Source organism: Leuciscus leuciscus (genome assembly GCF_965113295.1).
Source record: "Leuciscus leuciscus genome assembly, chromosome: 6".
In the NCBI taxonomy this organism is placed as follows: Eukaryota; Metazoa; Chordata; class Actinopteri; order Cypriniformes; family Leuciscidae; genus Leuciscus; species Leuciscus leuciscus.
This window is the reverse complement of record NC_138730.1, coordinates 34,574,696-34,595,611: the sequence shown is the minus strand read 5'-3', so window position 1 is coordinate 34,595,611 and position 20,916 is coordinate 34,574,696. Positions and strand designations below refer to the sequence as shown.

General features: G+C 39.0%; 1 protein-coding gene and 1 long non-coding RNA gene across 4 annotated transcripts in view; both read right to left on the bottom strand.

Annotated features, from left to right (window-relative positions):
- Positions 1-1,398: 1,398 nt before the first annotated feature.
- The window catches only part of cdh24b (cadherin 24, type 2b), a 135,806-nt gene continuing 116,288 nt past the window's right edge, over positions 1,399-20,916 (bottom strand). For 2 of the 3 annotated variants that reach the window (XM_082173430.1, XM_082173431.1), the window contains exons 7-14: positions 20,217-20,473; positions 18,804-18,940; positions 15,277-15,398; positions 13,285-13,402; positions 12,604-12,912; positions 7,468-7,672; positions 5,579-6,017; positions 1,399-4,380 (exon numbers count right to left, since the gene is read on the bottom strand). In XM_082173430.1, coding sequence (XP_082029556.1) covers positions 3,376-4,380; positions 5,579-6,017; positions 7,468-7,672; positions 12,604-12,912; positions 13,285-13,402; positions 15,277-15,398; positions 18,804-18,940; positions 20,217-20,473 — 2,592 coding nt within the window. In that variant the 3' untranslated portion in view covers positions 1,399-3,375. The remainder of the gene's footprint in view (positions 4,381-5,578; positions 6,018-7,467; positions 7,673-12,603; positions 12,913-13,284; positions 13,403-15,276; positions 15,399-18,803; positions 18,941-20,216; positions 20,474-20,916) is intronic. The other variant, XM_082173432.1, reaches the window with a different exon arrangement.
- On the bottom strand, positions 9,695-10,743 carry LOC309501574. Its single transcript, XR_014206921.1, has 2 exons — positions 10,506-10,743; positions 9,695-10,439 (listed from the first exon to the last, which is right to left on the bottom strand). It is a non-coding gene; the product is annotated as an uncharacterized lncRNA (long non-coding RNA).

Sequence of the window (20,916 nt, the reverse complement as noted above, 5' to 3'; positions counted from 1 at the left end):
CAGTCACCAAAATGTTTTACTACCCTTGTAAATATAGGCCTTTAATACAAGGCAGTTGGCAGTAATGCAGAGATAAATATGGATTGTACCGCCAGCCAGTCCCTTTCACCCACTGCCTCAGTGGGCCAGATATTTAGTAGTTTAATTATCAAGGTTGGTGGGCATTTCCACCTTGCTGTTCCTGAGGAAGCATAGAAAATGCAAAACTGAGAAACACTTTAGGTTCACATACCTCTATTCCAGATGTCTTGTGGTTGAGCTGCACACTAATGATCTAAAGGTTCATTCTGATTTGTGCAGGACACCAAATTAATCTTTAATGATGACATTTTGCAGTGAATTAATGTATTAATAGCAAGTTATTTTTGTTCTTATTCATGTACTACTGTGCTCCATGTGTTCTGTGATAAATTCTTTCCTGACTATGAAAAACTAAATCTTCTGACACTACTTTTAGAAATAACCCATCTGTGGTAACACTCTGCTTCAAGAAACATGGCCAGAATATTTGTTTGCATAAGATATCTGAGAAAATGTTTAGTAGTTTCATCTAAAAACTCTTAATACTTTTTCTGTATGTGCATGTGTGATGGGTTCTCACACCCTGCCTATTTAGATTGCATAATATCCTGCGTATCAATTCATTATGTAACTCAAGGACAGAGCTTGCATTTATAATCTCACTTTCCAAAAATCATTTTGAATCCCTCTTGTGCTCTAAGTGAATTTTGAAGCAATCACACTCTCTCTTTGTCTCTCTCATTCTAGTCTGCCATTTCCTACATCAAGCATTGCAAATGTAATTAAACCAAATTTAATCTAACAGGATATGCGCTGGAGCTAATGAATAATTAACTAGCCTCAAATCAAAAAGGTGGCCGTGGCTTGTTTTTTTTTCCAGCACATACACTAGTTCAAACACGATCACACACACATATTGCAGGATTGAAGTGTAGGATAAGCAGGGTGCGATGGTCTGAAACAACCTTTATTTTCGATGGCTTTCTATTTTATAAGGCATGTCAGGCACACTAATAAATCTCGCACTTTTTACGTAACCCAGACTTCAAGTGGAGCAATTTTCAAGGAGAACCTTGCAGTTAGCTTTTGTCTGTCTTAAAGTGCAACCTGAACTTTCAGTTCCCATTATTGACCTCTGAGTTTAAGTCTGTCACGTAGCATGGGAGTAAGTGGACTAGACATTGTGTTTTCTCCCTGCCAACTCTGTCCCTGTTTGAAGGGCCTCTATGGACATCTCCAAAGTCAGCACTTCATTTACTCAGCAGAGGCAAACAAAGACTACTGTAGAACAGAGACCAGACTCAAAAGTCAAGAGTTCCTTGGAGAAAAAAAAGGAAAAAAAAGAGCATATACACATCAGGTCGCGCACACATCACCTCAAAACATACTGTCTTTATTCAAATTTACAAAAAAGAAAAGGAAAAAATACAACAGAATAAATACATTATCAATACAAGCCATCGTGAGATCTCAGTACCAACAGGGACCACTTGGGGCCACAACAATGCAGTCCAATAGGAAGGCAGAAACCAGGATGAATGCAGTAACTCCACACCCAGTTTACAGCTGACCTAATCTACCTGAAAAATATGGAATGAAATGAGACGCATTAAATTCTTTAAACTTACACCAGGTCATAACAGTTTGAGGCTGTCTACACTGGTCGAAGCAAAAGTTACGAATCCATTTGCACTGCGATCGGAAGTAGCACAAGCGCGTGGAGTACGTCAGAAGTTAAACGGGCCGTCAGTTTACAGTTTAGTTTAGGTGTCCATCTGTAATCTCCCGCCACATCCAGTGTAGACAGTATCAGTGATTATAATAGGCTCTTTTTGCTTGTAATGTCGCACCGCTTGCATCCAGTGTAGACACTGACACAGGGTAGTCCAGATCAAATCAGCTCTATTCAGTCATTCTGTAATTGTACTTATCATAAAATAACATTTACAAGGTGTGGGTTTGTACTGCATAAATCCCCCTGGTATTGGTTCGCATGATTGTGCAGTGATACAGTGGTTCTGGTTCAGTCCAGTCACAGTGAGTCCTCGTGGCCAAAAACAGTGTGATTAATCGGGATATCATTGCAGAGTGTGTGCTCAACCCAGAAAAAGGACCTCAGATACATTTATTTGAACCTTTCGCATTCAATTTAAAAAAAAAGTTCCGTTTGGGAAGAGCGACACATCCGAATCCGACATCGTACTGTAAATGGTTGGGTTTAATCTGCTTCAGTCAATTCAGTGTCTTCCAGTTATATCCAGTGGATTTCGATGTGGCATTATATATATATATATATAAAATATTCTCCAGTTTTCATTTAATTATTCTATAATTTTTTGTTGTTGAAGACTACAGTACTGTTGTTACTTTTCACAATGGCATTCAGTGATATTTACATTTAAATGCATTTACACAGAACATTTTTTCATGTTTTTTTTTCTCCAATAAAAAACAACAACACCATTTGTAATCTATTTGAACATCATGTATAAAAGTGCATTCTAGCTGAAGCAGACCTGTCAGCTCTCATAATTCACCTTCACTTTTTAAATGTGGGATTTTTTTTGACGAGTAATGGTTTGTGCAGTTTTTTTGTTTTGCACAATTTTAACATCACTACATTTCAACTGCCTCTTTTTTTTTTTTCTTGAGCAACTTTGTATACAATCTGTTCTTGGCAAAAATGTAAGTAATTTTGAACCCTGACAATGAGACGTCCGCAAAGCAGAATTCCCATGCAGGGTTTAAAATTGATGTGTGTTTGTTTTTGTGTGTATGTGTAAACACAGAGAATCTTTATGCAGACACTTATTCAGGACTTCACTGTAATATTCAGTGCTTTCTTTTGAATAATTCAGTTCTCTTGCTTTTGTGAATGTATTAACAATTTCTGTACAAACATTTATTTTTCTACTCCCTCGTGTGTTGCAGTAACTTTTCATCTGTCGTTCCGGCCTTGCGTTTCTCATTCCCCCGTGGTGCCATTGTCTTGCTCGCTGACACAAAAATCCGAGTTCAAATCTCTGACTTTCTCTGTTGTAATTAAATGTGATCTGGTATACAGTGAACTTTGCTTTTCGCTCACTGCCAAACACACTTCAGGAATGTTAAATGCTGGCTAAAGAAACACGGCTTTGACTGTGCTCACACATCAGCTTTTCAGCACTTATTGCTTCAAATTGCATCAATCACTCTCTCCACTGCCTCTGCTCTCTCAGTTCATTTTTCCTTGTCTTCCCTTATTACCTTTCCTCTTAGTCTCTCCCTCCTTACCCTTCACTTTTCATTATTCCAGCTCTTGTTGCCTTTTAATCACTGTCCCACCCAACCCCTCTCTTTCTCGCTCTCTTTCTCTCAGACATTCGCCTGCTCCTCGTCTCCAGACTGCTCCTCATTTTCTTTCCATTCCCTGTCCTTGTGCTTTTTGTGGGCCTCTAAATCTCTTTCCTTATCTTCTTCATTCTCCTTCTCCTTTTCCCTAAAAAGCTGGGCTAATTTCTGGAATTGTGGGCCCCAATCTTCCAGACCTGCTCCCCACACCTCCTTCTCGGCGTCTTTGCTGCCTTCGCTGTCCAGGGAACTGAGGGACCCGGCGCGCGAGCCTGTGCCCTCCAGCCCGTACACCTGCACCGAGTCGTACGGAGGCTGCGAGGGGTCAAAGGTCACCTGTGCCAGACGCAGACGCAGGAACTCGCCGACCCTCAGGGCGAGAGAGTGAGCACCTCCGATGGGCGCCCCTCTTCCTGACGCCTCAGGTGCTGAGGGCCACGCTCCGCCATAACCCAGGATGCCCCCAAATGCTCCCCGGCCTTGGCCAGGGTACGGAAGCAGCTGGGGTGTCATATCCCTCCTGCCCAGCGGGTACCCGGTTATGCCCATCCGTTCGTGCCAGTCTCCTATAAACCCGCCACCCTCCGGATACATCCCGGTGCTCAGTGGAATGCTGGCCTCTCTCTCGGGCCTGCCCACCACAAATCCGCTGCCCATCTCCAGCCCGCCCCGTCCCAGAGTCCCAGAGTAGTCCCTCTGCTGCTCCCCCTGCAGGATGGTGGCATAATTGCCACTGACCGATTGCATTTCTGCGCTTCCGTTAGCAGCGTCAACCACCCCAGGGTGGTTGGACTCTGCAGGCCCTGCGCCGCTCCTACTTAGGGAAAGACTGCCCCTCGAGGAGTGCCGTCCAGCACGGGGGAGTGTGGAGGAGTCGCACATCCACCCTCCGGTGCTGCCCGGCCCAGCAACCGAACCGGAACGGGTCAATACCAGCTCTCGTTCGCGGGGGGCTGTGTCTGGCTGAACCTGTATGGGACGGGGAGGAGCAGGAGGGTTAGAGCGGGAGGTAAGAATGAGTTTATTCTTCTGTTATTCAACAGAGGGACGTGTGAGGAGAGAGGGAAGAGAAAGTAGAGAGATAATTCAGACACAATGAGCAGGTGAAAAAGAGAAACAGTGATAACAGTGAAGTGAGAGTAAGTTATTAGCGAGTAGAGGACGGAAGTGACAAAGTTAGACAGATGGAGAAAGAGAAATGGTTGACAATAGCTGATACAGGTTAATTGAGCTCTAAAAAGAGCTAACACTGCACTGTGAGATGAGGATGGGGAGAAAGAAAGACAGTGAGAGACAACTTGTGAAAACACATCTTTCATCATCAACCTGTTTGGCACCTAAAACAAAGAACAAGCGGAAACTAATCTTCTAGCTAACTAGGGATGTGCAAAACAACATATTTTCACACATGGAATGTGTCCTCACTTTGATAAAACTAAAGTAAGACTTTTTCAGTGGGAAAATATTTCTACACTTGGCGTTTCATTGGATAAATGTGTATATGTGTAAAATCAGACATTAAAATTCAGTGGTTGGGCTCTTAAAGGTATAGCGGAGGATCTTTCCAAATTTTAGATAAGACCCGCCCTCTCCACTTTTTGAAAAGTTTGATTGATTCACTAGAATGATTGACAATTAGGAGGACCAATAGTTTAGACTACCCTCCAGGAAGTAAAACATCCTCTGCTATACCTTTAAGATGTGCAACGGTATAAAAAATAATGCACGCTGCTTTCAATATTTTTGAATTCACGCCTTTCAGTTGTAACTGCATCTGTCTCAGAGCAACACACATTATGAAATAAATATTAATATTAATTTCACAGTTGTTTCCAAGTCTCCGGTTCAGTGAATGTTTATTAGACATATTACATTAATACTGATTCGATGCTGCCGGAGTGTGACTGAGAAGTGTGTCTATGAATTAAAATTAGCCATACAGTTTATTTTTTCTTAGGCGTTGTGTTTGCTAAAGCTGTTTAACTTATCCAGCCTTAAGCATTGAGTGGTTTTCATATTGTCTTGTCAGTATTACTGTTTGTTTAAAAGTCCATAAATTATTAAACAATAATGCATTATTTAAAGACCTCTGGAGAATAAAGTGAATAAATTCAATGTACTACATTTGGGTTTTACCCCAAATATTGGTTATTAAAGCAGCTTTGTGAGTAATTTGAACATGGTGATTCTGGACTTCTTACTTAAATAATTAAGTATGTTGCTTTACCCAGTCCAGATCCTGGCTTTGACTCTGACTCTGCTGGGCATCACTGCTGGCATCATCCTTTGAGTCATTTTTCCTTGGCGTTCCTCCCTCAGATGTGGTAGCTCCATCCTGAGATGCTGTCCCTTCTTTAGAGCCATGACCGGCCTCAGATGCTGGCACATAAATGGCCCCGGGCTCCAGAGGGCCAACCATAGCCGCCTGGTTTTGAATGACTAGAGAGTGGTCTGGTTGATTCCCAGGAAAGCGGTAAGCCAGCTCGGATAAGCCGGGCTCATAGGGGCCCTGTGAGCGACGCAGGACTGGGAGAGTGTGGCTGCTGTAGCAAATCCGCCCATATAGAGGGGCTCCTTGACTGGTGTACTGCCCCGGGTCAATCGCTCCAGCCTGAGCCCAGCTGCTATACGCACGAGCCTTCTCCTGACAGTGTTGTGAATAACGTCTGGGGGAACACAGAATATTTTATGAATGGAAGTTTTAAGCAGCCTGCCAAATAAAAAAAAAAAAAAAATACTAAGATAATTTTAAAGAAAATAAAAAAAGAACTGGCAGCACCATAAAAGTAGTCCATACGACTTGAGCAGGATATTTCAAGTCGTCTGAAGCCACACAATAGCTTTATATAAGGAACAGACCGAATTATAAAGGTCGTTATTCACATAAGATCTTCCACCATGTAGGTTTCAAATCTCATTCATGCTTACACACTCGCACATCTGCTAATTTTATGTTTTTGTCGAGTTTGTGTGCAACCTCAAGAGAGGTGATAATTGCGATAAAGCCATAGGTGTTTGAGATGGTATAATTTGTCTTCTTCTGCTTTTGTTTGCTGCGTGCCGTTGTTGTCGACTTTTGTAATGCACATGGGGAAATTTAGTTTCAATGAGGTTAATCATGCGTTCACACAAAAAACAAACAATGTACAGTACATAAATATGAAAATCACACAATATAAAAATCGCAGAATCAAAATGACAAAACAATCCCCCCACATTCATCATTACACAAACACTACAAAAACACTCTTTCATTTAGCATTTTACCTTTGACTTCAGCTTAAAACTGATTCTGTAGTAAAATATAACTATTGTGAAAATTAAATGTTACAATTAGCAATTCATAGTAACATTTCAAAATTAAAATAAACAATGATCAACTGAAACCTCATTCCTCATAGACAATGAAATTCTTATAACATAAAGAAGCATTTAAATAAAAAGGGCCATGGTGAATTAAAATAGTGGCTACAAATAAGATGGATTTTGGAGGTGATTTGGAGGCAGAATTAATAGTAGCAATGCATGATTTGAAGGAAAATGTAACTGCAATTTTTAATAGTTCACCAAAATAATAATAATAGTTCACCAAAACAAAATAATAGTTCACCCAAAAATGAAGATTCAGTCATCATTTGTTGAGTCAGTCCTTCTGCTGAAAACAAAAGAAAATATTTTGAAGAATGTCGGTAACAAAACAGTTGACTTCCAAAGTATCTTTTTCCCATACTATGCAAGTCAATGGGGGCCCAACAACTTGTTACCCATATTCTTCAAAATATCTTCTTTTGTATTCAGCAGAAAAACTAAATTCAAAAAAGTTCGAAACAACTTGAGGGTGAGTAAATTACAGAACTTTAACTTTTGGGTGAACTATCCCTTTAATACACTTTCAAACGTTATAGTATGGAACAGAACAGTCAGGACATCCCGCTAAACATCTCCTTTAATGTTCAATGGGAAGAAAAACAAAACATACAGACTTGAAATTACATAAGAGTGAGTGAATGATGCCAGAATTTTCATTTTGGGGTGAACAATCCCAAGTGCATTCAGGAAGTGTTTTATGAATGTGCAGGAGGAGTGAGTTGAAGTAACAGATGTAGCCGCACTCACATGTTCCTGCTGTCCAGGGTACGGTACCCCCTGCGTGCGTTATGTGGGGCGCTCTGCAGTGCTGTGATGTCGAATGCAGCCGTGTCGGCCTCACCTCCTCCTTCATCATCATACGTGATGATGTTCTCTCTTACATCATCCTCCTCTAAAGGCGAAAGCGAGTCCCTTTTCTGCCTGCGCAGAGACAGAGACAAAGCACTGACAGCTAGAGAGAGAGAGAGGAAAGACAGAGGGAAAGAAAACAGTGAGAGATGAAGAGAAAAAGAGTGAGTGTTTTATGATTCCATTTATAAAAATGGAGGACATGTGTGTATGTGCTGGGTGACAAATTTTTGCAATAAAATTGCAGGGTGCTACAGAAAAACTAACACTTACACAGGCTGATGCTCCATAATAACTTTTATTACACAGCTCTGGGAAATACTTGATTCTGATTGGTCAGTGGTCTGATATTTCCTAATATTCACAGTCGACCATGACAATGCTGTTTATCAGAGCACTCATCCGGGTGACTGAATTTGGCGCTGCTTTCACGTTTTTCATATCACACTGCACCTTTCCATATCACTCACACTCTATCGTTTCATACAAAGATATTGACAGTGTTGACAATGACCTCAGAGGACTTCAGTATTATTACTATATTAATATAATATTGTCACAGACAGTGTTCATCTTGTTGCTAGACCTATTGTTTTGCACACTGTTGTGGACTATTTTTCTATTTTTCTTAGCGTAAGCTCTAAGATACTAATATATATATATATATATATATATATATTAGAGGTGGGCATAGATTAATTTTTTTAATCTAGATTAATCTAGATTAATTTTGAAATTAATCTAGATTAATCTAGATTAAAATGGCTCATTTGAATTCTGCCGAAGGCATTCAGAATATGTGTGCTACCCAAATAATGACTATAAAAGTAAGTCTTTGAGAACGGGTTTCTCAAGCCAGGTGGCGCATTAGACCAGGGGCTCATCTCCTGTCTCCAAAATGCATCACAAACTGCTTGAGAAAGCTGTTCTACTCATAGACTGTAAAAGGTTACTACTGTACTGTTACCGTCCGTAGGCAACATTAGGTAGGCCTATGTTATTATCAACTACTATAGGCTATCAATTAGGGATGGGCGATATGGCCTAAAATCTATATTGTGATATACATTGCAGCCTCTTGCGATAACGATATACAGTATATTATAATAAAACCATTTCAGAACAGATTACACAGACTAGGGCTGGATGGTTAATCGAAAAGTAATCGAAACTGAAATTCAGAGCCTGTAACCGACGTAATTTTACCAAGTCGGTTATTTCGGTTTTTTAATCCTATTAATATTTCCGCCTACTGTGTGTGTACTTTCCCCTTAAAACATATTACCGCGTGTGTAGTCACTTGACTCCGCCCCGTCCCTGAACGCGCGTCTATTTCGCTTCAAACGCTCGCTTACGCGCGTCCTATTCGCTTTGGACGCGCGAATGGATTCAAAATGTTTAAGCGTAGAACTAGACGCGATAGACGCGAATTTGACGCTCTATTCGCGTTTGCTGTGAACGCAGCATAATGAACAGGCTGCGATGTCAAGATTGCAATGCTGGAATGTGTGTGTCAGAGAGAGAGAGGCACGGGCGCGATCGAACAGTGGAAACATCATTCGTCATTATAACATCAACGTCAATTTGTTCATACAGGACATCATTAAAACTGCAAAGTGTTCAGCCTACTTATATTTGTGTAAAACATTGTGCTTTTGTCAAACTGTAAACTCTTGTCAAACTGTAACCTACAACTGTCACCCAACCAAAATCACACACACACACTGTGTACATTTTTTAAAATCAAATTATCAAAAAGCAAAAATGATCTCATCTTTTGGACATTCATCATATTGCATTGGTTTTCCTTTCTTGTCCTAAAACAGAGCACTAATCTTTTTATTTTTAAGTTACACATTCTACATTGATTAAAAAATTAAATCAAATGTTTTTAATGGTAGTATTATTTTATACAGAAATAAATTATTTATAATTCAGATGAGAAGTTAAAGTTAATTTAAATTTTAAGGAAACAAATATATTGATCTGAAATATAGCAAATTAATTTTAAATTCATTCAGGTTACCAAACATATCTCAAGGCCTTTTGAATAAAGGGTGGCAGTCTTTCATTATCAACTGTTGTTGTGGACTATATACTGGAGAAGTATTTGTTCTCCATTTGAGTGAGATGTTTTTATGTGGCTAATTGAGGAAAGTGCTTCCATATATTTTATTATTAGTAGTATTAGTTCAAGAATAAAATAAAGATATCGGCAAATAGCCAAAGCTGCGGCATCGGTATCGTATCGGAAGTGAAAAAGTGGTATCAGGACATCCCTAACTCTTTCATTAGAAAAAATAACCGTGAACGTATTTACAGTATAAGCCTTGCCAGTGACATAGGAATTTTAAAAAAAAATAATCGTTCAATAATCGTAATCGAGGTAACTTGTTTGATTAATTGCGATTATGATTTTAGCCAAAATCGTCCACCAGCCCTAACACAGACCCATGCTAAACAACTGCTAAATGTATTTTTTTTTAAAGGGTGTATGTAGTTTTGAGAACATATATTGTGCAAAACTGTAAGTATACAACATAATTTTGCAGATAAATAAAATTTAAGTACACTAGCTGCAGAGACTTAAGTAGGTCTAATGTTTATTATGGCTTGGAGCTTATGAAACCCCAAATTTAAAATTAGAATATTGTCTAACTGATGTCTTTTCAGTTAAAAAGAAACACAACAACGATTCTTAAAATCGAGATTATGTGCTACACCACTAAGATATATTGGAATGGGAATAATACGCGCGCGCTGGTATTCAGTGATATCATGTTTCGTTTTGAATTTGAGGTGGTCGAACGGATTAGTCGTGTGTTAACTTACCGAACTGTTACCCCACACACTCTGTATATAGTTTGCTGCTGCTCGTCTGACGGCTTAAACCCGAACCAAGTCCAAATAATGGATGCTGCACCGATCTTTTTCACCAGCTTTCACTTTCAGCCGTGTTTACTTAAGATGACGACGAATATGCGTTGCAGCCGGGTTTACCTCGCGAGTCGCGGCCGCGGGTAGATTGCGTCATCATAGCTTGTGGAGCCATCTCCCAACCCAACTTGGAGAATAGATTAACGGCGATATTTTTTTTATCGCGCGATAAGAGTCTCGCGTTAACGCAGCACGTTAACGCCGATAACGGCCCACCACTAATATATATATATATATATATTTAACGGTTAGTTCCAGTCTTTGATTCTGATTGGTCAATAACTGTGTTTTATTCACGATAAACCACGGCTATGACCGCTTCACCCAACGGTTCTATGTATCACTACACATCACCCCTAGCAACCACTCTTAGCAACTTAAAGCTGCCGTCGGTAAGTCTGGCAGATTGGGTCGATTAGCCAAAATTTTGAATGTTTACAACTCTCATGCCCCTCCCCACTACCAGCGAGCACCCTCCCATCGAGGTCGTGCTCGTCAGTGCGTCACTGTGCGTGTGTACCTGATTTTCTGTGAACGCGTCTGTCTCTTCAGCATCTATCAACACCATGGACTCGGAGGTAGGCTGCCCTGGCTAATCTATCCATAGATAGCAATATCCGAGGAATTGGAAGCTTGTTAGTAGATTTTCTCTCCGCCATCACGCTTCATGCAATCTCCAGGCGAACTTCAGGCGTGGCGTGTGCATGTGATATTAACGTGCGCGAGTGAGGGGGGATCTGTGGCGTGTGCACGACCTGTGATTGACAGTCAGATCTCACACCCCCCTGCGCTGATTGGACCTGATGAAGCGGGAGCGCTGGATTTTTGCAAAACAAATAACACGCTCCAGGTGGAGTTAGAAGCTCGGGTTTTTTTCTAAAACCACCTTATTTATGTTGTTCTGTCGGATTATAGTGTCGATTACACTGAATATGATAAAAAAAATGTTGCCGACGGCAGCTTTAAACATAATGTTCTCATTGATATTGTTTATTGAAGCTTACAGAGTAGAGTATTGTGAGAGTGAGTGTACCTGCAAGTAGATATAGCATTTTCCTTCAGGTCAGTCCTAAATTCGTAGTAAAAAAATCAGTTTGAATGTCCGCAGCGATAACTTGTCCTTTTAACAGTTAAGGTGTTATCCCGTGCCTTGACACGCTAGTCATGCTGCGTCTTGCTTCGCCGTGGACCGTGTTTACAAGTTTCAGTCCTTTCAGTATAAAAGTATTCTCTACTGACTGACTCACTCATAAAAACAGTCTTTGCCGCCATCTAATGGCGAAATAATTTAACTTCTGTTGCTGTTTACGGTCAGGGACTATTTTTTCTAGCGGAAGGAAGGCTTTTAGTGATTTTACTTCATTAAAGTTGCATTGATACATATTTTTTGGCTTTAATATTTGTATTATGTGGTAACCGTTTTATTAAAGCAATAAGGTACTTCAGGCTAGTGCTAGTTACCGCGGAAGGGGTTGTAGGCACGACGCGAAACGCCTTTCAGCCCTGACCTATTCACGATACAGCACAGCACATATAACGTTATATATATGAAGAGTTCAGATGCAAAAGCCTCTAAATGCCATCTGAAATTTTCTCATAGAATGATCATTTTTATCAAGCTTGTATATTTAAGTTAAGTAATTTCACTTAAATGACAATTAATAGGTAATCTTCATTGCCATTTAAGTGAAATTATTTAATTTAAATATACAAGCTTGATAAAAATGATCATTCTATGAGAAAATTTCAGATGGCATTTAGAGGCTTTTGCATCTGAACTCTTCATATATATATATATATATATACACACACACACACACACACAATTTTAGTACTTCAACTAAAAAAAAAATTTTTTCAGTTAGTTGCCAAGGCAGGATTTTCCATCTAATATTTATATTTTATTTTGAAAATTATTTTAATTAGCTTTGATTTTAGTTTTAGTTAACAATAACAATACTGATACAGATAAAATTATAAAATACTTTCAACTAAAATCTGCTTTGCGTCTTGGTCCTGATGACCTTGTTTATTTTGTGATAATGACCATCTGACTGTACATGATCCCTACAATATGGAAGCTAACACTAAACTTACCCAAAAGAGTGGCCACACAGGCTAAAATGGCCAGCAGGGCGGCAGTGCTGAGTCCAGGGGAGGGCAAGGAGGAGTGCTGGGGCAAACAAACTGTCTCCCTGTCCCACTCTGCCTCACTTTGCTTCTCTTTCTCTCCGGCCCGGGCTCCTCCTCTCAGACAGGGACATACGGACACCGTGACTGTCCCAGTGCTGGTCAAACCGGAGACCCCGTCCCTCAGGATCAGCGGGACGTAGAGTGTGAGGGAGGAAGATGTAGAGCGAGACAGTGTCTGCAAAGGTGACGCCAACACCAAGCTAGCAGTGGGGCCTAGAAAATGAGAATAATAGCAGAGAAATGGAGATACATAGGAAAAGGGTGGGCTTTTAGATCAAAATGAGCTCGATGGAACTTTAATTTAATTGAACTCAATCGAGTGCAGTTTAATTCCATTGCTGCTCGTATAACATTTGTACAGACCAGTGAGTCCAAATGCAGCATAAATGCCAGAGCACATTTCGTCTGTGTGTGCCGGGAGAAGATAGATGTGGCAGAGAAGCAAAAGCAAACAATGGGGAAAAACAAAGGAGCAGGGCACAAAGCAGCCACACAATGTGGTTGCAGACACAGACTAACGGATCAAGAGAGACGGCGATGCACATGGCTGGATGGGAGAAACAAATTGTGGAAGAAACTGCAGACCTCCACTCTCCCTGACGCTGAAGTTTAGAGCAGCGTTGGAGTCCGGAGGGATGTTAAAATGGACGGTGCTGTCATTTCCTCCCTCGTCTCTATCAATCGCCCGCAACACCTGCACCACCTGAGAAAATGAGATAGGAGAAAGATGGAGAGAGAGAAACAATATAAGGGGCAGAGCCAAAAGGGAGAAAGGAGAGAAAGGAGAAGAGAGCGAAAGATTAATGGAGAGAGAGGAGAGATTATAAAAATAAAAAACAACAACCTGATACACATTTTAATCTCAAATATCAGCATTAACCTCGCCAGCACCTTTGCAAATGGGTGACTTGAGACTGATTAGCCCACACTATGCAGTCAAACAATAATTAACTCTGACCGAGTAGCGAGCCTTGGGGAACACCCAAACATAGACACACTTTAGCATGTGCTCTAAAAATGAGGCACCGACTCCAGAGATCCACTTAAACTAGAAATATTCACTCGATGGGCCTCTTTTTGCAGTGCTCCCCACACACATTAGGGAAAAAGTTAAAACAAAAATGAGCCGTGTGATGCAGATCAGAGCTGTGGGTTAGGCGGTTGTGCTGAGCCATGAAAATGGAGCATTTCTCTGTGATCTGTCGTCACGTTGGTAGTTTTCTGAGCCTGTCACCAAACTTTCCTCCTCATAATGTGACTTGAGGTAGGACGTTATGCAAGCTTCCAGTTGAATAAGCAAGCAGACATTTAGTAAAGGCTTTTATCCAAAGTAAATGACACAGTTCCCTAACAAGATAAATTGACAAAGGGATCTTTTCTATCTGAGTCAGAGTTCAGCTTTGCCATTACAGGAAGAAATTACATTTCACAATATATTAAAATAGAAAACAGTTATTTTAATTTGTAATAATATTTCACAAGTTAACTGTTTTTTACTGTATTGTACTAATAAAATAAATGCAGCATTTGAGAGGCTTCTTTCAAAAACATTTCAAAAATCTTACAGACTGTATAGTGAAGGTAGGGTAGTGGTAATCAAACATGGACGAGGAAAGACTGATTGTTAGTTTGGATTATAAATAAATTCAGGAAATTGATTAAATAGATTTTATTGTCCCTAAAGGAAAATTATTATTACTAATAATAATAAAGACAAAAGTTTTACGAGAAAAACATTAAAAAAAACAATGTCTGATGAAGCATCACGGAAAACATTAAAATACCAGCTATGTGTTCTTAGTTTTATTACATTGCGAGTGCACAAAAGTACCTACATCACATTTAAAAATGTTACTCCAGGATATCAAACTTGCATGTAAGCACATTCAATGTTGTTCTAGGACCAACAAGGTTGATAATAACATTGATCAAGGAACAACTTGTCCTACTTGGTGAAATCACAATAAGCTTTCACAATTACCGCAAGCTGCGAAGACAGCAGAATGATGAAGACAGGAGAAGGACACAAGCTATGACAACTTAACAGATGCACAACATCCAATTAAGAATTGAAGAAAAAATTGAGTCAGGCAAAAAGGGAAAAAACGGGACAATATCATGGAAAGACAAGCACTTGAAATGAAGGAGAGGCAAAATGGATGAAAGCCAACAGACCAAAAGATGAGCAGATTATAATGTATATCTATAGAGAGGAGATGAGAAAGCTTGAAGCATCCACTAAATGGGAACAGCAGTGATTCAGCTGCAGGGTAACGGCAGAACTAATCAATCAGCGTGCAGGCTGTATAAATGGACACACTCACAGATGTGCACAAAAAATGAGAGCGTACCAAAAAAACTAAAAAACTTTCATGCACCACCAAATCTATATGAACACAAAGAGTGCGAGTCAGTGAGTCTAAAGGCCTGAAGTCTTGAGAAAAGGTAATTAATTACCCATAATACATCTGTGACAATTACCTAATTACAGAGCTTAACAAAAGGACTCTCATTAGAGCACTTCGAACAAGTACGACCTTCCTTGCACCCATTATAACATGTGGCTTGTTCTCTCACCTGTCCAGTGGAGGCGGAGTCACACATGGCTGTGTTGTACTGTCTCTCTAGCTCTGGAGCATTGTCATTTAAATCCAGCGTTTCTATGGCAACCACCACTCTGGACACCTGGCTGGGGTTATCTGAGGTAATTGAGAGAGCAGAGAAAGCAAGTCACCAAAAATACACACGCATGACACAGCTTGAGTTGCTACTTGAGGTGTGCTCGCCATGAGCCTCGGCTACTGAAGGTAAATTGTTCTCTTTTAAAGTTTATCACACATTTCCATGTGCGCATCCACTCACACTTTGAGAAATCATATGCTGAATGGCGACAGTTTTTACACACTCATGCTCTTTTCCAAATAGTATTGAGCTGCCTACGAAGGCAGTATTTTAAGGTATTGTATTGCAAAAGGTAGCAGCATCACATGTATCCTTTGCAGACAATGCAACTTCATAATGCATTGCGGCAAACTCAAAAAAACAAAAAAAACAAAAAAAAAAAAAACACATTAAAGTCCCCATGAAATCAAAAATGAAGTTTTGGGGATTTTAGTATGAACATGTTAGTCTTACTGTTATCTATAAGCTCCAAACCAATGACAAAATTCACATTTAGAAGATATAAGCATTCAAAACTTTCGCCAATATGGATCACTGATTTTGATGACATCACTCTGCACTTCAGCTTCTAATCAGATTTTCTGTCCAATCAACTACAGCGAAACTACAGCGCCCCGCCCTCAAATAGACGCTGAAGCTGCAGCTAAAATTGTTCACTTGTTCACACATTTACTATTTTCTACATGGTGGATGGCACAAAGTGCAATATATAGGGGATAGGGAATGATTCAGACGGTGTAAATATACGTTAGTTTCACGCGAACCGCAGCAGAGCGCACACACAGTCCGCTCGGGTCCAGAGACACGATAGCACAGAGCAGATCATATGCGCGAGTCTATGCATACTAAAAGTATCAGATGTATCGGAGAAACAGTAAGAGATTATGAGGAAACTGAGGCTTTACTGAGCTCAACAGCTCTGACCAGGCTGTAATCTAAACTAATCGCTATTGGCTATTTAAAAAAAGGGGAGGAGCGGTTCTTCCTGTTTCTGTGGAAATTACGTCAACACATTGAATAATGCTGTGCATTTCAAGGCACTTCAGTGGGTCTTTAAAAATGCATCCAAGATAGAAGAAATGTTAAGTATAAATAAATGTATATTTAATTTGATACAGAAATGAATCTATAAAAAAAATCTATAAATCTATTATTTATCTAAATGAAAAAATACAGCATTTTAGTCTGGCTTCCTTGTATTGTCCTATAACTCTGAACCCTCAATTTTTATGATTTTAGTAATTGCTTATTTGCAGTACATTAATAATCATTCATACCATTTTTATTTTATAACTATTGATTTTCTATTTTATACCTTCTAACTTTTTTAATGGTATTGTTGTAATATATATCTGGGTCTAATGCTTGGTTTTGTCTGTAAAGCACTTTAAATGGCATCGGTTTGTTTGGAAAGGTGCTATATAAATAAAATTGGATTTCAGCAGTTACTTTTCATATTCTAGATGAATGGCTTGTCATGACGAACAAATAGCTTTCAGTAGCTTTTAATTCAGAATAGATCGGCATATTGGTACAGTATAGGTTGAACAAACTTAATGGATTGGTGTGAGCCAAAAGAGAAATTGAAGCATTCTGTCTTTCTTGCTATAATTCAGTCCCACACACTTGCCTGTGGTTTGGACTGCTTTCACTCAAATGTCTTGGACTGCATCCACACACACGCACATACACACACACGCATGCACATCCACACGCACGCACATACAGTACACACGCACGCACATACACACGCACACACACACACACACACACACACACACACACACACACACACACACACACACACACACACACACACACACACACACACACACACACACACACACACACACACACACACACACACACACACACACACACACACACACACACACACACACACACACACACACACACACACACAGAGAGCTATGACATGATGTTGTGGATTAGTGCCCACTGCTTCACATTACTGGGAAGAGGCTTTGCCTACAATAGCCATCAGGCCTCCCTGAAGCTGCTTAGACCTACTTTCCATACTGTAACACACCAGCATAGATCATCTACTAACATGCTATCTTACTGAGCAGTGCAAATTCAATGTATGTTTTAAACCATGTTTAATCCATGCATGCATTAAGGTCATAAATATAGGATAAAAACACAAATCCATTAAATATCTGCTAGTAATTTTAGCCATAAATATTGCATCCTTATATAAATGTGATCAGGAATGTCGCAAGCCAGATTAGAACTTGTTAGCAAGTAGACATGGTGGCCTGGACATTTTCAACCATTATTATGAATTATTGAGCTAATGAACAACATGCTATTCTGACCAATTTCCAGGTCACTGTATCTTGGGAAGTTATGAACTATAAAAAACACTGCTAACATTTTCCAGTAGTGTGACTGTAGCTCAGCTGTTTTCAAAATAGTGCAGCTTTTCCAGTAACAATCTACTTTTAAAACATGTAGCGGTTCAGCATGGCAAATCATTGTTTTTAATGTCAAATTATATTGCACACATAGCTTACAGCCGAGCAAACTGAGGCACTAATCTAATGTGCTCTCCTGAACTGCATTCTCTCTCAAATGTAGTCATTTAAATGATTAGTATCCAGTATTTAAAAAAAGACTTGAATATAACTAAATAATTCTCTATAAAAAGAGGTAGTGATTTCTGCACATACACATGAATCAGTGAAGCGTTTCAACGAGCCAATTCAAAAAGAAAGAAATCACTGATCCTTGCCTCTGTGCAGCAGTGTTAACTAAAATGTTTTCATTTATTGAAATGAAGCGGAAATAAAATAAAACATAAATATGGGATAATATTAAAAAACTAGAAAATTATAAATGTTGTATTGGGCCTTAGCAACTAACTGACATAAAACTGAAATAAAAGTAAATAGAAATAAAAATGACAAACTATTAAAATAAAGGCTAATTCAAAATAATAATAAATAGAAATATTGAAAAAACAATAAAAATGACAAAAGCACTTACAATTACTAAAATGACAATATAAAAATCTAAGCTAATTAAAAATATTAATGCATACTATAATCAAAAGTACATAAATAACACTAAAATAATTCGGCTGTGCAGAAGTCACTGCATTTTTTTTTGTTTTAGAAATATTTAGCAATATTCTAGTTATATTGAGCTATATTCTCTTTTTTGTATTAAACTATGTTCAAGTGTAATGCTGTCAACCTAAACAAGATGATTTTATTTACAGATTCAGAAACTTCTGAGCTCTGATTAAATGATATAAATGGATATTTATATATGGATATTTATCCAATTATATTCATTATATAACTATACAACTAGATAACTAACTAGCTTCACAACAGTTAACTACTTTTATTTGTAGCTAAATACTTCCCTGTCACTGTGACTGTGTGTGTGTGTACCTCTCTGTGTGGCAATAATGGTGATATTATGCCACTGCTCGTGCTCTCGGTCCAGCTCAGTCACTGTAGTGATGAGCCCAGTGTCTGGAGTGATCCGGAACAGAGCTTCTGGGTCAGACTGAGGATCGATAGAGAACCTGAGGGAGATAGAAGACAAATGGAGAAGGAGAAATGTGTGGCATGATGAGCAGGTGAGCAGATGCATTAAGCCCCGGTCCATCAGAAAATCTGTCATTCAGGAGCTGTTTTAAGCCCAGCAGCGGGAAACAAAAGAGCCATAATTAGCAAAGTAAGAATCCTCAGATCCCTAACTAGGCACTGTTGAAATAACTGTAGTTCACTGGGATGAATCTTGATCATTGGCCTTTTCCATGTGGAGGCAAGCAAACGTGCCTTGTAGCATGAATACCTTTATTTCTGTGATAATGTTTTGAAGTGTTTTTACATAGAAAACAGAATAGCATACAACAATAATTAATGACATAATGGCTCTGTTCCAAACCCTAATGAGCTGCCTACACGGACATCTGCTTTAGGTATTCCAGGCATGTTCCTGATGGGAAGGCTGTTCCAAACAAGAGGCAGCAAAATTATGATGCCTTTTTAGATTCCTCATTAGAGCCAAATTTTAAGGTTGTATGTATCTTTTGTGGGAAATACACTGCAATGAGCTTAGCGAATATTTTCATCCCAGATGGTGCATAGTGCCATTTTATTCAGAACTTATAAAGTATTGATAAATACTTTCACCTGCACGTTCAGAGTATTGATCAAATGTAGCTTGTACACCAGTGGTTCACAACCAGGGGTCCGGGGCCAAGGGGGGCTCAAGATGACTTAAAATGACAATAAAATAAGCTAAGATAACTAAAGGTCAAGATACTTCTTCAACAGCTGTTTTTTTTTTTTCCATCTCTGAAGAACCAAGTCATTAAAACCCTTGATATATGAGGTGGCTTCATTAAGAGTGATTTGTACTTGGAAAAGTCATGTAAATGAATAAAATCTTAAAAACTCTGTGGGCAATTTTATAATGAATATAAATGTTTTAATCATGCCAAAATGTTAATATTGAGGGAAGAAATGGTGAGTACAAATATTTCAAAAAAAAAACTTTAAAATCCTAAAACAACAATTAGCAAAGTCATTGGGCCTTTGAATATTTTCGTAGACACTGAGGGGCCTAGTAATCCAAAAGGTTGAGAGGCACTGCTGTTCACTGAAAATAATTTGCTATAGAAACTATTTTCTCTCAGAATTTGCTAGTAAATTTCACAAATAATTACAAGGAAACTGCAAGTAACACTGAATTAAACGTGAAATTTTGAGGTAGAATAACTGAAATAGAATTTCTTGTCAAATGTACTCCAATAATAAATAAACACTATCGAAAAACATTTTTTTACAGTGTACCTGATGTTGTTTGTGAGCCCCGTATCTGGGTCCACGGCACTGATCCGCCCCACTGTACACGCCGCTGGGCAGTTCTCAGACACATCCATTCGGTAACGTGCCCGTGAGAAGCGAGGGGGCTCATCGGCATCAAGCACGGCCACTCTGATCGAGGCACGGTCTTTAAAAGGCCCACGTCGCAGGAATCGAGGGTCAATGATGGGATTCAGAACCTCCACTGAGAAAGAATAGGAGCTACGGCTCTCATAGTCCACCGCCTGTAGATCAAACAAAAACATCAATATGAACATAAACCTTATGACAAGACTGCTTTGCTCATACTGCCCACATGAGCTCAACATAGCACACACTAACTAATCACTAATGGATTATTAAATGGGTCTAGTGGGCATCTGCACAAACTAGTAGGGGGCAGAAACAGCAGTCTGGTTATTGTTAACTAAAACTATTAAAATTGTTGTTTTTGTTAACTGAAATAAAATTTTAATATTAGAAGAAAAACAAAAAATTAAATACGTAGGAAATTAGAAATGCTGATGTACTCAAATTATTAAAACTGAAATAAAAATAAAGCTAAATAAAAAAATGTTAAATACACATATTGTAAATACTGTAACTACTACCATAATTACTAAAACAAAAAATCAAAATGAAACCTAAAAATATAAAAATAAAATGAATTAATATATAGTATTATAAA